The 26,416-nt window shown below is 38.5% G+C and overlaps 1 protein-coding gene across 2 annotated transcripts in view; it reads left to right on the top strand.

Moving 5' to 3' along the window:
- The window catches only part of EPSTI1 (epithelial stromal interaction 1), a 46,234-nt gene extending 28,925 nt beyond the window's left edge, over positions 1-17,309 (top strand). Inside the window, exons 7-12 of one of the 2 annotated variants that reach the window (XM_079301915.1) lie at positions 3,605-3,698; positions 7,059-7,142; positions 9,400-9,473; positions 11,401-11,498; positions 15,712-15,744; positions 16,668-17,309. In XM_079301915.1, coding sequence (XP_079158041.1) covers positions 3,605-3,698; positions 7,059-7,142; positions 9,400-9,473; positions 11,401-11,488 — 340 coding nt within the window. In that variant the 3' untranslated portion in view covers positions 11,489-11,498; positions 15,712-15,744; positions 16,668-17,309. The remainder of the gene's footprint in view (positions 1-3,604; positions 3,699-7,058; positions 7,143-9,399; positions 9,474-11,400; positions 11,499-15,711; positions 15,745-16,667) is intronic. The other variant, XM_079301916.1, reaches the window with a different exon arrangement.
- The last annotated feature ends 9,107 nt before the right edge of the window (positions 17,310-26,416 follow it).

Genomic DNA, 26,416 nt, shown 5'->3' with positions numbered 1-26,416 from the left:
GAGGAATACAGTGTCAAATTAAAAGCTTAGCAAGGGGTGCTGTGCTTCCTGGATGGAAGAAAAATACTGAGTCCTGAGTCCATATCCTCATTCATGTCCCTAAGGATGAATCCTTTTCAAGATTTTTGTTATCCTTGTAGATGTGACAGTAGTTAATAGCAAATCACACACTAAATTGAAGACCTTACTCTGCAAAGTATTATAGACCTTGGATCTTGCAATGAGATCATTGTGGGTCTTCAGATCTTTTGCAGTTGCATTCTGGAGTCAGCTGTGGAGCTTTCTGCTTCTCAGCTGTCAGAGCTGGTGATCCTGTTGGAGCATGTGAACTCCTGCACGGGCCAGAGGAGCCTTGGCTCGCTCTGGCTTTTGTAACCATCACCTCATCTCATCCTACTGGGAATGTGGGCAGCATTTAGTCCCAAGCAGTAAGAAATGCATGTGGGCTCACAAGTATCTTGTGAGTAGAGGCTGCCTGAATTACACCATTATGAGTGGAACACCTAGCAAATTTGTGGTTCTGCACTTTGCATGTACTTGTTGATCTTCAAATAAATGTTTTTTCATAGCAGCTTTTAAAAAAGGACTCTGTCTGAAGAGTAGCTTTAGAATGTGAAGCCATATATCCAAGGCCCCACAGAGACCATCTGCAGCATGGAATGATTTCCACTGTCATGCACCATTTCTAGCACATTTCTCAATGATCCTGGCAGCAGAGTTAGTATTTTGCCGTGGCAACTCTTAAGAGTTATTCAGACCTCAAATCCAGTTTTGTGCTTCACTCCCCCACCTCTGCATCTGTACTGACAAATTAAACACTGTCAATCACTGTCTCTTGTGAGGCCAACAGGTCTGAGAATGCCCCTTTCCATTGCTAGAAAACTTTTTTACCTCCCAAAATGGTGTGGTAGCATCCAAAATGCCTGTTGAGGGGTGTGGTTGATATTCCTGGACAGAAGCCAGGAGTTACTTGTGAAAGTGCTGTTTGAGACTGGTCAAAACTATTCCAGTTACTGTGCTATTGATGTTGAGTTCCCATGCTAAGAGAAGTGCTTGGTGCTATTAAACACACTAGTATGGGAGGAAGCTGTTTTAATTAGCAGAGCAAAAGGTTTTTTCCCAATGGTGTAATGGGAGACTGGGCTACCAAGACCAAATACCCTCATAAGATCACTCCACCTTAGCCAGAGTATCAGTGGTTCTCTCCTCTTCAGACTGATGCTTCAGAATAGTCAGAACTCAGGTTAGCAGCCTATTTAGGAGAGTGCTTTCTTGGTTGGTCTAAATTTTGATCACCTTTTGCCTAGCTGTGTTTGAAGGGTAGCAGATTTCTGCTGTATTCAAATCAATTTATTCATCTCATGCTCTTCTTTCCTTAATGTTGCTAAGGTTAAAGGAGCACATTTTAGCATTTTTTATTAGCCCTTGAAGTTTTAGCAAGTGAATGAGATGTTGCTCCAGCTGTCTGACTATGTACTGATATTCTGATTTCCTTCTGGAGATACTGCTTTCCAGAACATTAATTGAATAGTCATCTCCCTGAATTCTCGCTTTCTGTGCATCCTGGTTTGAGCTATTCTCTGCATTGTTATGACTGCAGGTTTAGCATTATAAAAAATACCATTCAGACATTGTCTGGCAACCCTAGGTGCATTCCTGGGTTTCCATAGAGATGACACACAACAGATTAACATATATAAGATCTGACTGGTCTTTCATGAGAAAAATCAGAAGTCTGAGTTCCTTTCTTGTAATATGAACACTTTATTAATGTATTCATTTAGTGAAGTCAGGTGTTTCTCTGTTTAAAGGCATTGCACAGTCTTGCTGAGGAACTTTATTTGCTTCCACTCACGTAATTGTCTTTTCTAATACTAAAACTGAGTAAGCTTTTCACCTGTCAATGTCCTGATCTGGGAAATTCAATGGCCTCCACCACACTTTATGCAAATAACGAGAAATTCCACATACTCCATGTCATTCTCTTGCCATCAATAATGAATTAGGACATCTAGGTATAGCACAAAGTTGCCATATATTTTTTCACAGAGCTTCAACTTTCTCAGATATACTCCAGATTTTTTGTAGGATTTCTTAGTCTTCCTTGTGTAGAAATAGTTATTTGATCAGTTTTAGCATGGGTAGAGAAACAAAAAATCTGCAATTTAAATCTTCCTGTTCCCAAAATTATTCTGTGCAATCTTACCACTTAATCACTTGTCTTTCATGGAAAAAATTTGAGTGCTTAACATTTGTATAAGAAGACTATTAATTTGTTCAACCTTTATATACAGGTACTTTGTAGATCAGGGAAAACAGTGTTTCATCTGGTTCATTCTTTCTTGTGCATTGTCTGAGGTCTATTAAGTACCTAGATAATAGAGGGAAGGGAGTGAACTGGGAATGGTGAGACTAAAAGCCTGACTTGCTAGAACTTAAGCAAGTACTTTGTGCCTGAAGTGGTAACACGGTTCTGTATTGTGTAGAGTAGCAGAGAAGAACTTGTGGTTTCTTGTTCTTTTTCCCAACTTCCCAGTATATCACTCCTTACTGGCCAGAAGGACATTTTACCAATAAAGTATTTACTCTCAGTTTTAGATCATGGAGTGAAATACAAAAACACTCTTGGTCTGTTTCAGCTGTTAATCAGAATCACTCCTCAGCAGCCAAGGCTTTTTCTCTAAGTTTCAGTCTTTGGTTTTGGCATCTTCTCCCATATAGCGTTAGCTGTTTGCCCTGTGAGAAGAGTAAATCTTTGCGTTCAGTATCTCTTGAAGCACTCCTTTTTTCTCTCACTTCAGTGCTTTCATGTTTCCCAAAGCTGTACACAGAAATGAAATTGCCTCTTTCCTCTAGCTGTGTTCCTTTGAGTGAGAGAAGTCTTCAATATACGTGCCTGGGAGTGCAGGTTAAGAAACTGATTCCTCACCAGAGCACACAAATTCCCATTCTTTGTTTTTGTGACCTGGTTTAGTTCTACTTGGTCGAAACTGTGAGCAAAGTGATGCTAGTTTAAAATTCTGGGTTTGTTAGGCATGCAGCTGGAAAAAGAAAATTGCCCTTTCCAGAGTAAGAAATGAAAATGTGCATTAACTGAAGACAAGCATTTTTTTTCAACGGTACAAAATGCTTGAAAACCTTTCTGCTTGACAAAATAATCTATTGGAAGGCTGCATTGTATTAACTGTGAAGGAAAATTCCTGAAAATAATCTTTTAAAGTACTTTGCTGAGATTTATAGATCTCATAGAAGGATTTACAACAATTCAGAGAAGCAGTTGCATCCTCATGAAGTCCAGTGGTATGTGAGTCTGCTTTATAGGAGCTTTACAGTGAGGAAATCATAGCCACTGTACACCCCAAATATGCAAATGACCATAATTGTTTGGTTAAAAAATCATCCCAGCAAATGTCTTATCCACAGTATGGGTTCTGTATCCTCTGTGTCATTTGTCTGTTTCCATAACCTTTTTTTTTTCTACCTGTGATGTTTTTCAGCAGACACATGCTAAAATGTCTAGGCTGGATTCCAAGGGTGGAATAAAAAGCTGTGTTTATTTTTATGGAGGCACTAACAATTCTATTTGGATTGAATTTCTTCATAGCAAAACCAATGAATTACTGAACAGATTGGACGTGGGTTTGCCAAAGAGTGATTCCTGTCAGATTGCTAATCCTGGCCCAGAATCTACAGCATGGGTAAGCAAAACCATAGTGTGTGCTGTATTTGCTATCAGCTTTCCAGGTGCTGTCAATAGTGTAGTGTTAGAATATCCTAATTGAGCTTAATTGCTGGGACATAACTCAGTGAGCACCAAGGAGCCTGTCTGGGTGAATGAGACTGCCTACCTTGTCTCTTCCACACTGGAAGGGAATTCTACATAGTAGAGGACTGCTCACAGATCTCTTTCTGATAAATGAGCTCTAGATTTATATTCTAAGGTTAGATTAGAATCTTAAGTATGCCCTGTACCCATCCACTGGTGGCAAGCTTTTATGAAATATCAATTAGTTCATGTCAGCAGATGCTTTACAGCATTAAAAATCCAGTCAAAAGAGAAGCTTGTTTCTCAAGGCATCCTAAAAGTGATTCTGTACACTGCTTGGGGTCTTTGTCCCAGTTTGAACTAGTCTGGTAAGTATCAGTGTAATTAGGAAATAGATAAAGTATTGCTTCAATTTCATTATTCTAATTGACTCTAAGAGGCTTTTTCACATACAATTAGTCTCTTCATGTCTAAACCAAGCTTTCCTACTAATGTAAAAAGTTTCATTGAAGCATATTAACCCTGAGAGAGAAGTATTTCTCCTGTAGGGAGGTTTGTATTTGAGGAAGGACAGAGAACAGGGAGCCAAGCAAACAGAAATTAGCACTGGAAGCAGCTCAGCACTGGGCAGCCCTCTCTTGCATACAGCCTTGAGCACCAGCTGTTGGGGAAGGGAAGGGAAGGGAAGGGAAGGGAAGGGAAGGGAAGGGAAGGGAAGGGAAGGGAAGGGAAGGGAAGGGAAGGGAAGGGAAGGGAAGGGAAGGGAAGGGAAGGGAAGGGAAGGGAAGGGAAGGGAAGGGAAGGGAAGGGAAGGGAAGGGAAGGGAAGGGAAGGGAAGGGAAGGGAAGGGAAGGGAAGGGAAGGGAAGGGAAGGGAAGGGAAGATTTGCCTCCATATTTCCTCAGATGCCTTAGAAATAGGAAAAAATCCTCCCTTCATAGAAATTGCTGCCAACAGGATACATGACACATCTGTCTTGCTCTCGTATCTCTTCCTGGTTTTCATTGTGTGAAAAGGGAAGGTGATACTGAAAATAGTTCCATTACCCTTTAATTCTTCAAGATATCTTGTATCTGAAAAGTCTAAAGACATTTCAGCAAATGTGGACAGATATATAGCTAGAAAGTGCCAATTTCTGCCCAGCACTGCTGGACAGAAGGTCAATTGCAGGAGAGTGGCTTTTAGAGTGTATTTTGTTGTTCTGGATTAACAACCAAGATGAAGGGATATGGAAAGGGGGAAAAGATGTCTTGAAATCACTTCTACCTCCCTCATGAAGCATTTAACACTCCAAACAGTGGGGAGTTTTCTCTTTGGTAGGAAAGGCCTAGCTCTGCAGCCTTTGTATGGTGTGAGCATTGAACTGTGAAGACAAGCGAGCTTGTCCCCACAACTGACTTGGATTTCAGCATTTTGGTGTGCTGTCTTCATATCCATGCAGAATTGGGTGGATGGCTAAAGGAGCACTGAACTTTTTAAGTTGTACAGGTCCTACTTTTAGCCTTGGTCTTCTGCTTCACCTGCCTTTGTGATTCCATGTTTTGACAGGTTTCTCAGAAAGTTGTTACATCCCATAGTTCATCTTTCACTCTGCTGGTGTCCAAGCAGACAAAATACTTCATTTATCTGCTCTGTTCTTTAGTACTAGCTGACATTACACTTGTTTTTTGTGTGGCTGCATTTCTGTAGCTTTGTGAATTAAATAATCACTTGTTTGTGACACAGCAATGCAGTTAGCAAAGCCTTCCCAACACCAGCTTGGATGAGGTTGGGTCCATAGGCATAGACACAGCCTCTGAGCCAGCAACCCAAAGAATGCAACTTGTGAATTCTTACCTAGATAAACTTGGCATATGACCAAAATGCTAAACCAGTAGGAAAACTAGGATGTTGTTTTGGACGTTACCTTGAATGTGTCCTTCATCTGGAGTAATTAAGAGATTCACTTTCAATGTATTTGAAATAGTGAAGTATGATAAGCTTAGGATGTGCCTAACATGCATGCTAAAAGGGGGAATACACATACATGTGTGTGATTTTTTAAAATTTGAAAATCTTGTGTGAATACAGTCTGGGACAATGTGATCCATATCAAAGTTTTTTCCCTCACATAATTTCTTGGATAGTGATATTAATTTAGCACACTTAGCTCAACTATCCTTGCCAAATGTTACTTCAGATCCATGAACAAATTTGACTTCTTTTGAGTGACTCTCTGATTGATGACTTTTTGGGCCTGCTAGTTTAATCAAGCTCATAATTAATTTTAATCCTGTCTTTCAAAGTGTGACCAATCCTGTGTAGATTTTTATTGTCTTCAGCTTGATTAACATACTCTCCACACAGTTCTCCAAGCCATTATGTAGGGTAATGAATAATATTGGACCCAGAATGAGTCTCCCTGGACACATGTAGCAACTTCTTCCACTCAAAATTGAGCTGTTAATAATTGCCCTCTGTATTCAGTCTTTTTAGCAAATTATGTGCCTGTTGTTTCAATGGTGTCATTCTGCACGTATATGTCAAGTTTTGGGAATATTCTGTAGACCTGTAACAAATTCCTCACTAAAGTCAAATCTGCACAATTCTTGTATTAAATTATACTGGCTCATTTTTTAATGTGCTACACTATGTCCTTGCTCAAAGACTTTACTGTAGAAGTTCCAGTGTATAATATCCTAAGGATCCTCTAAGACCCTAATTGTAGGTTGTCTTTTTGCAAAGAATTACAACTTGTGAAAGACCAGGGCTCATTATTGTAATGAAAACCTATTGCAAAGTTATTACATTTTTCATTATGTGAAGTCCAGATTCTCAATTTTCTTGATGCCTCACAAATAATAGCAGGTTTGATCTCTCCTGTTGCCCTACCTCCACAAAAAATCCTGTGTTCCCCTCTGTTTCAAGGCCTGCATTCTGTTTTTTTATCTTGTTAATATTTTCACTACTTTTTTTCTTCCCAGAATACCCCATCTCACTGTCACATATCCTGACTGTGTTTTCTGTCTGCTCAGGATATCTTTATGGTTGTCACTAGGACTCAGAATAGCACTTGCTGTGCCCACCTGGGTGTGATGCACAGGTGGACATTCCACTAAACTGAATGACTGAGAGGCTTTAGGCCACTTCTTGTTTAAATTCTAGTCTTGAGACTTATCTGTTTCTTAAGTAACTGGAATCATTCGACCATTTGTGTTTGTTAATTACCCATATAACAATTTGAGTATAAGGTTTGGGAGTTTGGCCCTGCTCTCACCACAGCAATATATTTTTATTTTCTGCTGAACAATAGAAAAGAAGCCATGCTTATAAGCAAGCTCTTCGTGAGGATGAAAACAGACGATTAGAGGAAATGAAGCAAGAACAACGGAGGAAGGTAATTATACATTAACAGTTTGCATATTGTATCATTTTTGCATGCTGTGAAACCAATTAAATACATTGATTACTTGTAGCCTATGCACAGAGCTTCTCTTAGCAAAAGTGATTCAGTCACTGTTTTCAAATATTGTGAGAGAGATGAGTCAAGCTGTAAAATTTGAACAGGGACAGGACAATTATCTTCTGAGTTCAAGGCTATTTGCATCTGGAAAATGAGCTCCTTTTCACCTCTCCATTTGAATAATTGTGCAGAGTGTTTTTTGACCATGGCAACCAATTTCATAGGCTTAGGAAACCACTTTACTCCCTTGCAGGCAAAAGTCGTCTTACTGAGAAATTAAGGATGATCTCTCTGAATTGTCTCTTTCTAGAGAATTAAGGGCCACGGGCCCTGCTTTTTCAAATGGGGATGTGGAAATGCTCAGATTTGCTCTAAATTATAATATACCTCTCTGTGCCCTTGCTGATTACCTAACTAAAGAGTTTTGAATTGTCTAAAAAGCAGGCATTCCGTAACTGCGACTTTGAACTCCATATTCTGTGTAGACATCATGCATTGCCTGAAACATTCAGTTCCTCAGGTACTGATTTGGGTACCATATCCACATGAAGTTCATCTACCAAAGGTGATGTCACTGAGCAAAGTTACCACCAGGCTCCAGGTGTGACTGTGAAAGTACAAGGAGTTTTCTCTTCCAAAGAGGAAATAACTACAGATGTAAATTAGCATGCCCCTAATTCGTGGATTTGGTTTAAGGGGCTTGTAGACTATTCAGCAGTTTCCATGGGTTGCTAAGGAGGTGTTGGCTGTTCTCAGACTTCTCTTTGCTCTGTGGTTCCAAGGTCTCTTTGCCCTCACAGTTGCTGCTGCCTATTGTGCAGAGTAATGCACTACCTACAAACCTACTGTAAATAATATGTATTTTAGGGGCTCCAGTAATTGTCCCTTGGCTATATGTTGGCTCGCTTCTACTTCAGACCAATATTTATTAAAGTAATTGTGAATTCTGTCTGGTGTGTACCTCCTAGCACAGTGTAACTATAAAACGTGTAGGTATTGTCAGTTCCCTTTTTTCTTCAGAGCAGGTTTTAGTATGTATTGCTTGATTTAGAAATTTTCAGTACACTTTGAACACCACATCATATACACACAATATATTTCAGAACATTACTCCAAGAGAGGAGTCGGCATATTGGAAAGTCAGATACTGAGTTTTAATTTTCAGGTTGAATAGTTATTTAAAATAGTGAAAATTGAGGTTGGCTTTTTTATTTCTTAATCCTGTTTCTTCTTTTAGGGCTAGACAAATATTGATACACAACACATTCTCAGTTATTGATTTTCTCCATACATTTATTGCATACTTTTTACTTAATGTTCCACTTAAATTGATTTAAAAAAAAATAATCTTGTGGTTCCATACAGTTATTGAAGCTTTTATCTAACCACATCATTTTATTTTAGTTTCTATTCCTACTGCTGTGCAGTTGCTATGGAAAATATGAAAGATGGGTCAGTTCCTATGCCTTCCCCCTTGCCCTGCAAGCCAAATCTCCTTTGCAGAAAATCTGCAACTTCTTGGGTGTGTTGCAGACAGAAGGAGCTGGGCAAACAAGCACACATACAGACTAGAGTTATATCAACCATGTTTTTTTCACAGTTCTGGCTAAAATTGCATAAGCAAACTCTCGTCAGAAAAGAATTCCCTTTGATGCTGTTTATATACCTTAGTACTACATAAGGCTGGTTTTCCCTTCTCAGCCTGAGGGAGCCCCAGTGAGCTGGAGGGACACACCACATCACATACCCCAGATCTCACCTTCTGCTTGCCCTCTGTAGAGGCAGGAGGTGAAGGACTTGTCTCCTTCTTGCCCTGTGGGTGTGGCAGCTGTATCTGCTCCTGACTTTGGCTGTTGTCCCCCTTGGGAGCACTGGGAAATTAAAATCTGTGTTTTGAGACAAGGGAAAGCAGACTGATGTCCAGCATACCCCCTTAAATATGGGACTGTTAATTTCTGAATCCTATAACTTCCCACTTTTTAAGGCACAAACAAAAAATCATCCACATGCTGAACAGAAAAACCCATTCAGTTTTTAACATAATGCTGTCACATAAGTAAAATGCTGCTGAGAGAAGTTCTGACTAACTGAGGTTACCATCATGTGGAATTAATAGGATTTGCAGCATGTTAATTAAAAGTTTGTTTGTTTGTTTGTTTGTTTGTTTGTTTTTCACTTTTATCATTGCCAGGCTGAATTAATGGCATTAAAACAAAAGCAGGAAGAGGAAACCAGGACAAGAGAACTTAGAAATGAACAGAGGAGGTATGATGCAAAAAATGCAGAATACACTCAAATTGAATTCCCGCCTGGAAAGGGTCTCAAAATTGCAGGCACTCATGCTTTAGAGGACTGTTGCAATGAGGATCCCTGACCTCATCTCTGGTTTTGCATTGCTTTTAAATGGGCCACTGATATCCATCATTACAACTGCTCACTCTATGCAGTATGACCCAGAGAGCCTTTCTCTCTTTATTTATTCTATCAGCATAGGATACAGTAGATACAGAAATTATTAATTGTTTCATGGATGACTACTAGTGCAGTAGCTTCAGCTACACACTTTATCTGTGTATCTTTATGTGAGCCTAGGTATTTATGTATTTTTGTTTTTATAGCTGTATTTTTTTATTTATTTTAGAATGTTCTATGCCCCATCTTGGGGTTGAGTGTCTCTGAGGTTTGCAGCCAGAGCTAAACCTGGGGTTTGGTATCGGTTCAGATGGAACCTGCAGTGCAGCAACACCTTCTGCAGCTGCATTCTTTGTGCCCCCAGGTTGTGCCCCACTGCTGTGACCTCTCTGTGCTCAACAGCTCTCATCTTCCACTTCTGTCACTTAACTGGCTTTTCACTATCCTGTAGCACAGCTTTATTCTCAGCTTTGTTTTCTGCTGGTAAAAAGAAACAATGCTCAGGTTCAAAAGTAAAAACACCATTTGTTTCCTTTTTTTAAAATCATTATGGAAATATTAAAAAAAAAAAAAACAAACTTCTGTAGGCAACCACTCTTCAGACTGCTTTCATTTTTTTTCCTCTAGCAAAGACATTGAAATAATTACCCATAGAAGTTAATGAAGGATTTTTGATTCAGTCCATCTCATATCCCTAGACAGAAACAACCCAGTATTTTGCTTTTTATCTCATTCTTATCAGCATCAATGTAAAACACTAAAACAACTTAGTCATGTCTAAGCATGTGTGTCATTCCTAAGCAGTAATCCAAAGGAAAAAGAAACACTTTTCCAAAGAATCATTGAATGATTTGGGTTGGAAGGGACCTTAAAGACCATCTAGTTCCAGCCCCTGCCATGGGCAGGGATGCCTTCCACTCGACCAGGATGCTCAGAGCCCCATCCAACCTGGCCTGGAACACTGCCAGGGATGGGACATCCATAACCTCTCTGGGCAACCTGTGCCAGTGCCTTAGCACCCTCAGAGTGAATAATTTTTTTCCTAATATCTGATCCAAATCTACCCCCTTTCAGTCTAAAGCCCTTCTCCCTTGCCCCTTACCACATGCCCTTATAAAAATCCTCTCCATCTCTCTTGTAGCCCTTTTAGGTACTGAAAGGTTGCTGTGAGGTCACTCCAGAGACTTCTCTTCCCCATGCTGAATGCTCCCATTGTGAAAATATTTAAAACAGATTGAGGAAAACTGTGTCTGTATTTGTTCATGCTTTCAGATTGATAGAGCAGTGCAGGAAAATGCTGGAATTTCAGAGCTGGATGGTAGAGGAAGTTGTCAGCTGCATAAATTGCCTCTATTAGTATTAAGCTTAAGTGGGTTTTTTCCGTTTTTATTAGGAAATCAGTACTTCTAGAGACTTTTCTTGTGCATTGAAGGCTGAAAGATTACCCAAAGTGAATTGTCAAAATAGGTAACCTCCCTAGAAAGATGGATGGTGGTACACAGGTCATCTTCTATGGAGAATTTTGGTGCATTATGTACAGCAGCCAAGGTGTGCCTTTTTAATCACAACAGGCTGATCCCAGGATAAGGATGATGAAATGAAAATTAAATCCACCTGATCTCATGCCCATCCATAGTTATGCAGCACAGGCTTGAAAAATACAGGAAGATGGGCACTGAACAGATGGGAAGGGAAGGCCACTCACAGAATGTTTAATTTCAATAGTTTGTGAACTTCTCAGCTGCCTTCAGTCATTATTAATTTTTTGTTGTACTTTAAGGGTAAATAATGCATTCCTGGACCGACTCCAGAACAAAGCACAGCCTGATGACATCTGCCACCCTGGATATACTGGACTACCTCAATAATGGCACCTTGGTAAGTTTTTTGGTACAGAATGTAGAATCAATTAGATTGCTTAAACACTGAATTTTTCTCCGGACATTATTGTGTGCCTGTGTGTGTTTAGCCTGCCTGACAGAACTTACAGCCCTGACTGGCTGTCCTCAACACCTTTCAAGAAGAAATTCTGTCTAAAATATAAGCTTTTCAAATGGGAGGAGGGAGGAGCAGCTGCTCTTCCAGCAGAACTTGTGGGCAAGGTGCTCAATGCAAGGAGCTACATCCAAGGTACTGTCATAATTTCACAACAAGGATATGGAAATCATTAGGGAATTTTTTAAAGTCTTTAAATGAAAGATGCTTGGATATGCTGTAAATATATTTTAATAAGATATTGAAGTTGGAGGGAGAAAATCCTATATCTGTATCTGTGTCTATCTATCTGTATATATATTTCCATATATACTATTCAATTTTACCTATATAAAATTATGACAATGAAGGCTAAATCAAACTACATTTGATTTAAAATCAATATTTTTAAGGATTCTATGTAGATATCTTGACCATAATCTGTTAAACATCCATTCATTTTTTCAGCTGTCCTAATGAGACAATAATGTGATTGTTGTTTAGAATTGCATTTCTTAGTGTAAAAAAAAAGTGAAATTATATGTGTTACCCATAACAGAATTTTCAATTAGGTTGAAACTCTGTTGAGGTAAGAAGCGGCAGGGGTTTGCCTTTAGCCAGATGCACATGCCCTCTTTCATAGGGTGGGTGTTGGTACCACCAAATGAGTGTGCTCTGCCCAGGCACATTTTTAACAACAGATCACTCTGTGATGAATGCAGCCAATCCATGTGGGGGGTGGTTTTATATATATATATTCAAAGAATGCATCAACACTAATGCAATAAAACCCTGTGTATAGAAGTGATAAATCTCCTACTCTGTTATTTACTTAATGACTCCCAAGTAACCTGCCTTCTGCTGGGTAATGCTAGATCTATTTTTCCTTTATGTTATAATGTGAGACTTGAAACTAAATAGAGCAGGAAAAAATTAAACTATGAAAGAATATGTCATAATGGATAGGAATTAAAAAATGAGTATTGGTAACAAGTAGAAGAAAGAAAAATAATCTCTCAAGAGGTAGGCTGGAGGCAGGAATCTTAGTGTCTTTGATTATACCAAGATTCTTCTCCTTTCCTTTGGGATTTTAAACAAAAAGAGCTGAACTCCAGGTAGGGCTTACAAGTCTGCAGCCTGGCATTTTACATTACAAGGGAGTTAACTGAAAGAGGTCAGACTATACACTAAGATTAGAAGAAGTTAAACAGGTTCCCAAAGTAAAGACCTGAAGGTAATTTTTAAGCCTATTCCATCTGTGCAGTGGCACCAAAGAGGAAATATTTGTTCTCTTTCCCCCTTGTTTTTTTTTTCCTGTTTGAACTCTTTACATTAACAAGGACTTCACACTTTACAGAAACTGAATGTTGTGCTCTATTGCTGTTGTACCTACTTTATTTTTCACTGTTTGTTCTATTTGCCTGGTTTCCTAAAGAAATGAAGTTTGTACGATCACACTGTCTGTCTGCATGTAATAAGGTTTTCCAGCTGCTGGCCAATCTTAGCCAAATTTGAAAGGGATTATAAGTCTCAGAGATAATTAAATTTCTCTGTGTTTTGTGAAAAGCAGTGACTAGCATAGGAGACATCATAAAACAGTGCCCACTCTGAGGGGTGGTGCATTCTTTGCATTGTTTGACTGCAGCCCTCTGGCAGATCAGCATGGGCACAGCTCCAGAGCAGCTGCAGCTCTGCCCTGATTTCCTGGGGATAGGGGATTCAGAAAGGGACATGGATATCACAGAAGACATGGAGAAAAGGGGAGGAGGCTGACTATATTGTGTATGTCTGGGCAGAGGGCAGTAGAGCAGTTGCATTGTCCCCTAAGCAATAGGAAATGAGTTTTCATTAATTCAAATGCCCTCCAGACATTTTGTGTTTTATTAGAAATATTTATAAGCTTTTATATCAAGAAAGATCTTCACTAATGTAATTTTTTCTGCCTTTTTTATTATAAATGTCAGGGCACTCTCTGGGTGGCTATGTAGTTTCCTTTTTTTAATGGGAAAACAACATAATGAAGTTCTATCTGTGAGATACTGCACCCTTGAGAAAGCCCTGAGTCTTGCTGTATGCTATCCAGAAAGCATTAATGCCCTTTGCACTGCCTTTCACATAAGGATAAACCTTCTTGGACAGGAAGACAAGAAAATAACCATTCTCCTTTCAATACCGAAGTTTAATAAATAAAATCATATGATGGAATCACAGAATGCTTTGGGTTGGAAGGGACCATAAAGATCCTCTAGTTCCAATCCCCCTGCCATGGGCAGGGACACCTTCCATGAGACCAGGCTGCTCAAAGCTCCAGCCAACTTGGCCTTGAGCACTTCCAGGGATGGGGCATCCACACCACCCTCACAGTAAAGAATTTCTTCCTAATTTAGTCAGGACTCATCTGGGACGTAGAACTGAGACACACATTTGTTCACTGTTAGGGCACAAGTGACCAGTAAAAACATTTTTGTTGTTACAAAAGGATAACTTTAAAACAGTTGAACATTTTGTTATTCACTGCCCTGTGAGATTTGCCATATCCAAGTGTGTAGGGATTTGCCGAGACAAAAGTTAGCGCATGGCAAACCTGTAACAGAGATCTTGTTATTCTTTTGCATGAAAATGGAGCACTGTCAAGTACCCTTTTGTTTATTCTGTAAATGGGGAGTGGTCACATTGTGAACATATGAAATTTATAGGTCTGCCCTTCTTTAATGAAATACTAGTTGTCTTGTTGAAACTCTCTGAGCCATAGCAAACTCAGAATCCAGAAGCCAAAGTGACATATTGCATCTTCCTGTCTCCTGTTTCCATTATATCCAGAGTGATGCATAAGAATGAGAAATGCTCCCTCAAATGCTGACTCTTGCTCTTTCAGTGGATGCATAATTCTAGATATTTGCTATGGAAAGCAACTATGCCCTGAATACACAGGTGCAGTGGGACAGGAAACCCCATTCTTTTCCTTTCCCATGTGCAGAACAGGAACTCAATAAGATGCTGGATAAATTTGTTTTGAGGAAACATGATTTACAGATAAAACTATTTTAAATAAACATGGTTTGTGGGTTTGCATTTTGTTTAGTTCTTGCAGCATGACCCATGGGAAAGTTTCTTTTCAGTCTGAACCAGCACTTGATTTATGCTATTTGTGACCAGTTGAAGAGGGAACAAGTCATGAAGTTTACTGTTGCACAGCAAAAAGAGCCACAGCTCAAAGTCCCCTGAAGTCACAAGGCCATCATGCATACCACAGGTTTCTGTAAACAATCCATCTTTAATATATTTTCAGAAGGATCAAGTTGCACTAAAAATACTGGTTTCCAGAAACAAAGAAAAAGCTTTTACTTAACATGGGAATATTGTGAAAAGAATATTTGTGTAAGAAGGTTCCAGAATGCAGTTTGTAATGGTTGCATTTGTTTAAATGAATAATGTGATTTTCTAACTTAGCTTTTACTTGGTTAGCCTATGTACAGTCTAATTTCTTTCCTAAAACTGGTTGTTTTCTTATTTGCTGGGTTTTTTCTTTTTACTGAGAGTAACATGCTTGTCCTTCCTGACAAAAAAATATAGAAACTACTTCGCAGAAGTAGCAGCATCAATAAAGGGACCTCTGATGAATAGGTTCAGGCAGGCCATAGCTAAATTTAGTGATTTACCTCTGGTAAAACATCACATGCAGATGTGTTTTACCTGCCTTGATCTTGAGCTTTATCATTCTTTGCTTTGAGAATCTCATCCTAAATGAGAATAATGGTGATATGGGCAGGAACAGAAGAAACTTCTCACTCTTTCAAATTGTGTGAGGTTAAGGATTGAAGTATCTGAAGATATTTGAAATACTTCTAGATTTTATTTTTTTTCCAAACAGAAGCATGATATGTTTATCTCTTGAGTTAATACATCCTGCTATTTATTTAGAGTTCTAATCAAAGATGTTTCTTGCTATGACTGATATCTTGCAGAAGGGTTTGTTTGTTATTTTAAGTGGAGCTTCAAAAGGGCTTCAAATAATCAAGAAATCTCCACACAACTAGATAATCATAATTCCTGGCATAAATAAGTAATTGTATCACACATTGTACTGTACTAATGCATTTTTTTTTCTTTAATCCAGGAGTCAGCCTACTTGTAATAAAGAAAGATCAAGGTAAGAATAATGTTCTTTTTAGGACAGTATTAATTTGACATTTCATTATGACAACTTATGTAGTTTAATTTCAAAACAATATGAGAAGGGATCTTAACATAAATGCATTCCAACTCTGTATTTGGGGGCCATGCAATGGCACATACCTAATCTGAAACATGATTTTTATAAAGAATCACAGAATGTGTATTGCAAGTAAGAAGAATGGATGATGGCATTGAAGTCATCTAGATATTTTAATGTGACTTTCTTCATCATTTGCTACTCCCAACAGTTATGTTAAAATTTTTGCAGCAGGGATTTATTCTGAAGAATGGTATCTAAATAATATTGTTGGCTTCCCATGAATTGTCTTTTCAGTTTTATGAGAAGTAAAATTATTATTAAAAATATACTCGAATTCACTGAAGAAATGACAATGTGTAGATAAAGGCAATTCCCTGCAGGCGCAGAAATTCCTATTTTTTGCGGTCCACAGTTCTACTAGGTTTTATAATCTGTGGACAGCTGAAGGAGTTCAATACATTGGATCCTTAGTTGTTTTTCACCATATTTACAATACCAATAATGTATTTACATATGAACTGTACAAGACATATGGATGGGTGTATTTTTAAGCCTTGTTTTACTGTTGTTCTAAAAACACATTTCAGCCTGCTATGTTAATGTATTGTTCAAAGAGTTGTTAATATATTGTTCAAAGAGTTATTAATATGTCTGCAGATAATTAGTACATTTTGTGAATTTAATTTACAAAAAGATAGAAATCCCTTCATGAAGACTTTGCATAATTAAAGCTAAAACCTGTTGGAAGAAAAGGAAGACTTTATTTTTCAGTGGACTTAATCCCTGAGTAGTTGACTTTGAATTTTGTTTTTCTGTAAAAGATAAATTTTAATTCTGTTTTCTCCCTCTTGTTGCAGGGTATTTTCACTTTTATCTGGCCTAGGCCAAATGACCTCATAAAAGCTCCAAGAAACTGCTCTTTATTGTGGTTCTTTTCTTAGCCTGACTTCAGCTGCACAACCTCTTCATGAGCAATCTGCAGAGTCTGGTTAGCTATCATTATTCATGCATACACATTTGAAACAGCTGATTATGGAAGTCCTATTAAATTTTTAATAAGAATATATGTAATTTTTTTTTCATAAATTGTTTTGCCTCTTGGAGAATGTAATTATCCCAGTCTTCATGATCCCTGGAAAAGAAGACATAAGTGACTGCAAAAACTGCAGTGATGTCTGTGTTTACTTGCTGGTCTATACCTAGAAAAAACTTTCACAGACAATCTAAAAAAGCAGGTAGAGTTTTCTTTTGGGAAGGGAAGGAGAAATGTTGCTGGGGTTTTGTTTGTTTGTCTGTTTTCTGGTTTGTTTGTTTTTTTGGTTTTTTTGGTGGAAGTTTTGTGAAATTATTTTACTGTTGTATTCAACAGCAGACACTCAAGAAGAAAAATGTGCATTGTAGACAGTATCTTTTAAGTAAGTTCTTAGAAAAATACAACACATGAAAGAAAGAAATAAAGCTTGAAAAAATACTGAAATGTATTTGATCTCTCCACATCTTTTGTGATACGATGTAGTGTCTTTTCTCTTTGCCTGTTTTACCATGGTAACTTCTGTTACAGGAGTGGGAAACACTACTCCAACATTAGTTTCCTGCTTTTCTTTGTCCCTCTAGTCCAGTGGAATTTAATTTTTGTCTCCCATTCTCTGAGACAGATGACAACATTTTAGTGCTTTCTAAAAGTCAGCTACATGACCAAGATACTTCTAATGTAAAAGAAGGGTCAGTAGTACACATTAATGAGCCACACAGAGAAGAAAAAGTGTCTCAAACATTTGCCAGTATGTCTTAGGCCAAGTTAAAGGTCTCCTGAGGAATTTTCTTCAGCATGCAGGCATACCATGATATTTTTCCATCACCTTTGCAGCATGGACACTTCATGATGAGTCACCTGAAGGTTTTTTTGTATCACGGATGTTGCAATGTTACCTTTCCCCTGAGGGACACTCCCTAGTTGTCTTTGGCTCAAAGAATTACTCAAATCTCTCATACTGCTAGCTAGCTGCTGTTCATAGGAAATGCTGGAGATCTTGGCAATATTTTCTGGTTCAGTCTTATTTTTTGGTAGAAATTTCTGGGAAAATTCCTTGGGAAGGCTTTTCCATACCTACATAGTGCTACTGCATTGCAAGTGGTATTTGGCTGTGCCATTGGACTCTTCTTTAAAAATTAAATATACCTCTCTCTCCAAGAAATCCCTCACCCAGCCTCCTTTATATATATTATATATATATGTATATATATTAGGGCTGGGGCTAAATATCTGCAGAATGGGCAATGTATACATGCATATATATATATATATGGGGCTCACACTTGTAGGTGGTCTTTTTGAAGTAGTGAATCTAAAGGCTGAGTGGGAAGGGAAGTTACTATTGTCCCCAACAAGTTGAAATTCAGTGTTGCTATGTTTCTGTATCCAAAGAAAAAGAACTTCTTATTAACCTGCTGCTTTCACATTCAGGAACAGTGATGGCAGGTCACCTTGAGTAACCTCTTCCATTACATTTTTTTGCTTTCTTTTGGCTGTCTTCAAAGATGAAACTTGATCACAGTCTTCAAAGTGCTTCCCCTTATCCAGTCTTTCAATCTCTTATTTGAAATGCTGTCTACAAACTATTTCAGACATTAACTATTCCAGCCCTTTTAATGGAGGAATATCTGAATTTTCCCTCTGCTATCTTTCTGAACAGAACAAACAAATCTATATGAACAGTGGCCCAGGAAGTGTCTTTGACAGCCAGGCCCTGCAATGGAGATGATAAGAAGTTACATCCATCCACAAATTGATGTTAGCAGGATGTCTGGAAAAAGCAGTTCTTATCCTTTTGGAAAGCTTCCAGTATCTCCAAACACACATACCCTGTAAGTTTGAGAGCAGAGGGCTGTTATGACATCTCTTTAAAGGCATTATAATGAAATAAACTGGTGGTAGACTGAGAAAACAGCTTCAGATTTGTTGAGAGTTAGGAGCTGATAGTTGGGCATCTTTTCTATCTACTTGTTAGAGTAAACCTTTGATAAAGGTTTTCAAACTCATATAGTTCCTCTAGTTACAATTTACACAAACCAAACTATCTGTGTGCTGCTGTAAAAAACCAGATTTTATTACTTCATAACAGTAAATGGAGGGTTTAGGGTTTTTGTTTTGTTTTCTAATTTTTTGTTGTCACAATATAATTTGCACTGGTAATCTCCTTGTTATTTCAAAAAAACCTTCCAGCAGGGAGTATTGTTGGTCTGGAAGCTGCAAGAGGAAACCTTGCTTTTTCATTGCTGAGTAAAATTCATTTTAACAAACTGACTAAACCATTATGATCAGCTATCTGAATTCCAATAGAACTTGACAGCAAGAGTCCTATGTTTAGATTTTATGGTCTGCCTAAATTAGAAACTACCTTCCTCTGAAGAAATGTAGTATTTATTTAAGGACTTACAAGACTGATTCTCTCTTATATACTTAAAAGTTATTCCAATGGTTTATCTCTCCCTACTTTTAAAAAAACCTTCCTGACTCCTAGTACAAATTTACCAAGTTCCATAAAACAGTTAATTAATTTTCTTAATATTTACTTGGTAAATTACAGAGATTCCTGTTCCTGAGACTCTTCTTTATCTTAATGTGCATAATTTGTACTGCTTCATTCAGTTTACAGGTTTTGTTCAGCTTTTATTTTGAAAATATTCCAGATTTACATAAAGCCTTTGATGCAATGAGATTTGGTGTAACTGTACTTTTTTTTTTTTGTGGTATGTGCCCCACTACTCAGACACTAAGGCAGACTATTATAAGCTACTAGAAAGGGAGTTAATACATAGTTTACATTTTATGGTACTCATCCATGCTCAATTCATGCCTCTGCATCAAGAAATCCAAATCCCTGTCTCCTGTCTTGGAGAACATTTTAACCACCAGGCTCTTTCAAGCAGTTCTCAACACCCAGGCTATGCTGGCTCTTCTGCTTTATGCAAAAGAATAGAAATTCTTGTGAAATGATATGACAAGGTGTCTTTATCAATTCCATGAGCTGGATATGGCCCATGCCATGACTCTGCTCCCCATCACAATCTTTGGGGCTCTGGCAAGCTGGTCTAATGGCAGGTGTCCCTGCCCATGGCAAGTGTTTGGAACTGATGATCTTTAGGGTCTCTTCCAACCCAAACCATTCCATGATTCTAATGGCTCCTTCACATTGACTCATTCCAGATACTTGTTTTCTCTGCTTTTGTTCCTGCAATACAAACTATCAGGCAGAAATCCATTCCACTCCCTCTCTTAAGTATTCTTCCTCATTGCCTTCAGTCATTCCCTTTTTCTTGTAATCCAGGGGTTCTTCCTTAGTACTTCTGTCTGCTTCAACAGGTTCTCCTGCTATATCCTCTGGAATTAAAAATGAAAACAATACTATTGCTATTTCCTGCTTCAATGTAACATTTATTCTTTTGCAATCGTTTCTCTTTCATTCCTGACTGACCAATATGTTTTCTTGATTCCTCTCTATGTCCCCTATTTGTGCTGGGTCCAGTGCTTGGCTCCCCAGTAGGAGAAAGACATGGACATACTGGACTGAGTCCAGCCAAGGGGCATGAAGGTGGTGAAGGGACAGGAGCATCTTTGATATGACAACAGACTGAGAGAGCTGTGACTGTTGTGCTGAGAATATAAGGCTCAGAGGAATCTCATACATGTGAGTAAATATTGGGAAGGGGGGAGTGAAGAGCATGTATTCAGGTGCCCAACAGCAGGACAAGGGCACAAGTTGAAATACAGAAAACTCTAGATGCTGTAGCAGCCATGGGCAGCCCCTCAGCAGATGCTGACACTGTTATTAAAGGTGGGAGCTTTTACTGTGACTGTTACTGGGTAGAAATGGAAGCTTGAAATGAAAAAATCCACCTAAGCTTCTCCAGTCTCTCATTAAAGACTTTCCAAATTTCAAACTGTTCTAGGGATTTCATCTGAACTCTCTCTGATCTGCTCTCATTAAAAAGAGTGGGTTTATTTCTTGCCAACATTAAATCATTTTTTGTATTTCACTTTGAGCCCCCATTCCCTGTTCCTAGCTGTTTGATCTTTGCACTTAGCTCTTTAATTAAAAGAAGGCAAGCCAACTTTTCCTGCTGCCTGGACCTCTCTCTAGGAGCTATCTTTATCTTTCATTCAGCTAGTGCCAAGCACTGTCTTTACCACCAATTTCTCTTGCCTTCCCTCCCAATCCATGAACTCCCTTGAACTACATTTGGGTAAGAAAACCCTAACAGAAATGTTATTTTTGAAAGATTATTCCCATTTAGTATTTTCTTTTGAAGTCTCTCTAGCAAATTCTCAATTTTCTTATCTAGACTTTGACATTTAAGTAGTTCTTTATTTTCATATGAAAAAGTCATATGGCCTTGCAAAACTCTGCTCTTTTAACAAATGAACATTTTGTCACACTAGAAATTCCACCATAAATGCAACTCCTACATATATAAACTTTAATCTTGCATTAAGCCATGTTGTCTGGTATTAATTATGCTGTTCACCCTTAATTCTTTATTGAACACATCCTCTTTTGCTTTCCTAAGATTTTGCCCTGGGTAAGCACTAAATTGACAGACCTAAAGTTAGTTTTTCAGCACATTATCCTTTGGAAACATTAAAAAATTTATGTCCTGTCTTCTCTGTTCAATCTTTTGGACAGTCACCGTATCTCAGAGGATTTATTCTGTATCCTGCTTTGAAAGCAGCATTTTTACAAGCTCATCAGTTGATACATCTACAGCCAGTGGTCCAAGTTTTCTGCTTTGTTGATAGTTAGTAACTCACTGTTTTGCTAAAGAAATAAAAAAATATATATATTTCTCTATTCCCATCTGAAATAGTCTGTTTCCTAGAAATAAAGATGTATGTGTATTACTGGCAGAAGTGAGGATTTTGTGGTTTTGCCTCTTCCCTGGCACAGTGATGGCTATGGAGCTAATCTGTGAGGGTGGCAGAGTTTCTGTTCCTTTGCCTGGAGTGGGGTGCTTCCATAAGCTATGGTACATAATTGGTGCATCACACTGGAGGAGCAGGGTATTTTATTATTGTAAAATTCCATCCTCACAGAAGATAAGATTTTACTAGCCACCTTTCATATTTACTTCCCCAAGGAAAACGTTAAGTCTTAGCTGACAAAGGCAAAAATAAAGTTATGAAACAAAGAAAGTAACAAAAGCAGTCTTGGCACAGCTCTGATAACAAAGGTCTTATCCAACTAACTTCAAAGATGTGAGTAATACAATGGCTCAGCAGCCAAGAGCAGAACAGCCAGGCTGAATCTTTACAACCAATTTCTTAGCTGGTTGGTTCAATTGAATATGATCAATAAAAACCTAGGGAAAAAAAGCATTCCTCACCTTAAGAATCTACAATTTCCTACTTAATGTAAACTATCCTGTACTATTTCTTGCTCTGCAATGGACAGACTCCAGTGCTATTGACTCTCTCTGTCTTCCCTTTTTTTTTTAAGGTGCAGAAAACTTGTCATGCTTGATTTGCATTTTGGTTTGTGGAACTTCATGGCTGAAAGGCTTCCTGCATCTTCCTGGAGAGCCTGGTAAACAGATGTTGTGCTGTTTTAGCACATCTTGAAGGTCAGCAATTGCTAGCACAGCAGAGCCCAGAGCCTTCAATCCTAAAAACTGGCCTGCTTGTCATTATTCACATACCTGATCCAACCACACTTAAATAAAACAAAGACATGTATGACAATAAACTAATCTGGTCTTTTTACTAGAGGTTAACATAAGTGCAAAATTTGCAGAGGTAGAACCTGTAATTCACAAGGAAGTTTCTCAGGTAAATTTCCTCCAGTGTGCCGAATTTCTTTTTAACCTGAATAAAATAGAAAACAAATAAACAGGAAAAAAAAATCAGAAACTCCCTCCCCCCGCAACAAAAAAAACCCAGCAAAAACCCACAAAAACCCTCAGACTGCAAAACCAAATCAATTTAAAAAAACCCAACCAAACTTTCTTTGGGTTTGTTTTGTTTTCTTTATTTTGTTTTGTTTTGTTTTTCTTCAAGAGGCAAGGTTTAGTTTGACAAATTAACAATTTTTGCCATTGACCTTTATTTTATATGTCTTTTCAGAAGTTCTGCTGTACCTTTTCACTCTGGATCAATCCTGATGAGTTTTCTGTTCTCTTGAACCTTTTTTTCCTGTATGCGAGATTGAAATTCGAAGTGCCAATTACTTAACTCTTTAAATCAATGTCTCTCTTGACTCTTCTTCATTAAAAAAAGCCTGAAGCTGTGATTCATTCTGCTTTCTATGTATAATCTGAGAAAATGCATTGCTTGCTCTTTGCACACTGATAATAGTCTCCATCAGAAAGCAATAGAAAATATTTTAGCTGAAATAGGTTAAACTGCTAACAAAAAAGCACAGCCATAAAGATAAAATAATTTAATATACAGATTCAATGTGATTACTGTCGTACAAGTTTGAGCTCTTTTTGACTTCAAGTAGGATGGCCAGCATCCACAAGTTGGATGGCCAGGTTATCATAAAATGGACCTGAAGAAAGGGCAACTTTTAAGACTAGAGAGTGGGTCTGTGGGCTAACAAACAAGTACTGAAAACAAATGCTACTGTGTTAGCATTTTTCAAAATCCATGATTCATAGAGGATGTCTCTCTTACTGGTTTTACTTCAATTCTAACACAAGCAGCAGTAATCTTTACAGCAGTCTTCTAATGGTGTGAGGTAGAATAAAGTGCAAAGGAATGTGCAATACAGATATGGAGGTGATACAAGCAGACCTCGTATAGGTTTGTAGTTTGCATGTAGGGAGGAGAAGTGAACACAAATTGTTCCTGAAATAGAAGTTTATTTTCTCTTCTGAGGAGTGTTTTTACTGAGGAAAGGATTCAGTTTTCTGAACTGTCTGGAGAGCAGATCTGTGGAGCCATCTGTTAGGGGATCTTTGACACCTAAGATCAATCAGCCTCTGAGAATATCTGTCTGTCTTGGCTTTCTAAGGAGAGAGCGCAAATGATCAACACAGACTATGTTTCTAATTTTTTTGATTATGTGAATCCCAACTAGAGCAGCTTAGAACAGTTACTTACTTGCAGAATTTTCCCAGAGTTGCAACTATGTGTGTGGTCCTGGAGCCTTTCTAAAAAATTGCTTTCACAAATAAACACAAGGGTTTTCAAGGAGGTTACAGCACACCACACTTCAATCTGTCTGTTGTCACAAATTGGTTTTTGAGGCAAGTAAAGGGTTCAGAGCTAAAAATTGAGGCCTTGGCACTAATTGATATCTATTAGCTGAAATCATATGTTGATATTTGTGGCAGTTTAAGCTTAAGGGCCGTCTGAGATTAGAAATCTGTTGTGTGAGCACACAGCACAGTGCATGGCTGTTTGCTGAGAGCCCTGGCCCCAACAAGGCTGCGTTTAAACAGCCAAGGCTGTGGGCAGGGGTATGGAAAATGGAATACAGTGTGTGAACAGTGACACCTGCTCATATGTGTATATACATGTGTACATATATATATATTACACACACATTAAATGAATTATGTGAACCTACATTTGTGCTAGAGTTGGCCCCACTGAGTAGCCCTGGAGTGGGATTTTGAGGAGGAAATTCTGACTTTGGCTAACTGACATCTTTCCCTTTGTTCCCTTTCTACAACCTGCAGAGGCCTATCTGCCATTGATAGGTTTTCATTCACATCCCAATTTGAAGACACCTAGGCAGGGTCAGGCCTTGAGAAGATGATGTGTTATGATTTCATGGTTGCTAAAGAGCTTTCTCATCCCTGAACCACCTTGTTTCACTCAGCTGCGTTTGTCAGGCATCCATTTGAAGGGGACAACACCTCACATAAATACCACATACCAGTAGTGAGGTTTGTGTCTCTTGATACACCATTTCATCCTAAAGGCAATATAGGCACACAGGCATATAAGGTACCTTGAATCTGATAGCATTTAAAATAAATATGTATGGTCAGATCATAAAGAGGGATAAATCGGTATAACCTTGCTGAAATTGGGTCCCTTGAGCTGCACCAGTTACATATCTCAGTGCAAGTAACTCTGAGCAGCTGAGTTTCATGCATGCAAGGAGCCACACAGCTGCCTCCAGGCACATTGGGGGGGATTTGCAGACACTCCCTATGCCAGATTGGGCTGGCAACAGACTTAATGCTGGGAATCCCTTTAGGACAGCCAATTGCTGCCACACCTGCTCACACCTCCCAGACACATCAACTGTGCACACACAGTGGGTGCCAAAGCAATGGGAAAGCAGTAAAGGAGATGCTAGTGATGCCCACAAGGGTCAGTGATGTGCCAAGCCACAGCCTGATCTGTTACAGCTGAAGCCCACAGACAATGGCAGAATCAGCCTGTTTGTTTAATTGCAAAAAAACATCAACCACAGAGCTGTGAGCCCAAGGACTTGGCTGTTATGTTCAACCCTTCTTCATATCAGAGGAAAAGGCCAGTGGTATTATGAGCTAATAGCTCCCAGTAGTGAGGGGTTAGTCTTTTCTGTGAATGCTTCCTTGCTAATGGATCTATGAAGTCTTTTCCTGCTTTAATAAGGTGCAGTTAGCCTGTCAGAGGTGGTCCTCTGTGCCAAAACCTATTCATGCAGGTTCTACAAATAATTTGTTCCATTTCCCCGAGCTCCCAGCAAATGGTTAATCGTTCATTCAACAAAGGTTGCATTTCTTAATCATTAAGGGGCCAGTAAAATTCTATCATAAACTTTTGCATTGTGCTTCTGCACTGAGCATCCAGCAGTGTCACTTTCTCTATTATCTGGCCTTGTGCATGTATTGATCAGATACAGCTGGTTCCAGAGTGACCATGTCTGTTGCTAGGAATAGATCATGCTGGAATTTATTAACCCACTTTGCTGAGCTCTGCCACCCCTGAAAGCACTGCAGCATAAGTTGTGTTCACTCAGGACTTCCACTGCTTATTGAATGAGGATTACATCTGAGCAACAGGGACTGGTGAGTCATCAAAGGGTATAAATTCTAGGCTCTGTTTAAATGTTAAAAAGGTGGTAAATGCGTGATATATGAATAGTTAAAGTCTTGTACAGTTGGGAAAGCAGTGTGCTATAAGCATGATTTATTTTCAATATATTAAAAATTTCCTGACAATTCTGCTGGTAAATATCACAAGGGGCTTCATTCTTGTTTTGCTCTAATTAAAATGGATGTTTCAAAAATGCCTGCCCCAAGGCTGACAGTAATGACAGTGGAAACAGGTGAAGAAAATAAAAGTTAATAAAACTGGACTAGAGTTAAGACATGTCACAAAACTGACTTTGTTCCATATGTGCACATTCCATTTAGAAATATTTAATAGTTAATTTATAACTATTATTACATTTATAAATTAATCTTTGCTGACAGCAAATAGTTCATTATTGGTTACTCAGAGTCAGAGTTTAACACTGAGCACATAGCTTGCCAAAACCTTTCAGCTTAGGGACAAAAATCTACAAAAGATGACAGTGACAAATATACCATACATTTAATCTTTTGGACACTCTGCCATTTTTGGGGGGGCATCTCAAGACAGCTTTTTGTTGGAAGTGCTGACCTG

The sequence above is a fragment of the Erithacus rubecula genome (assembly GCF_903797595.1).
Source record: "Erithacus rubecula genome assembly, chromosome: 1".
Lineage (NCBI taxonomy): Eukaryota > Metazoa > Chordata > Aves > Passeriformes > Muscicapidae > Erithacus > Erithacus rubecula.
The sequence above is the reverse complement of the archived record's forward strand: the minus strand, read 5'-3'. Positions and strand labels throughout refer to the sequence as shown.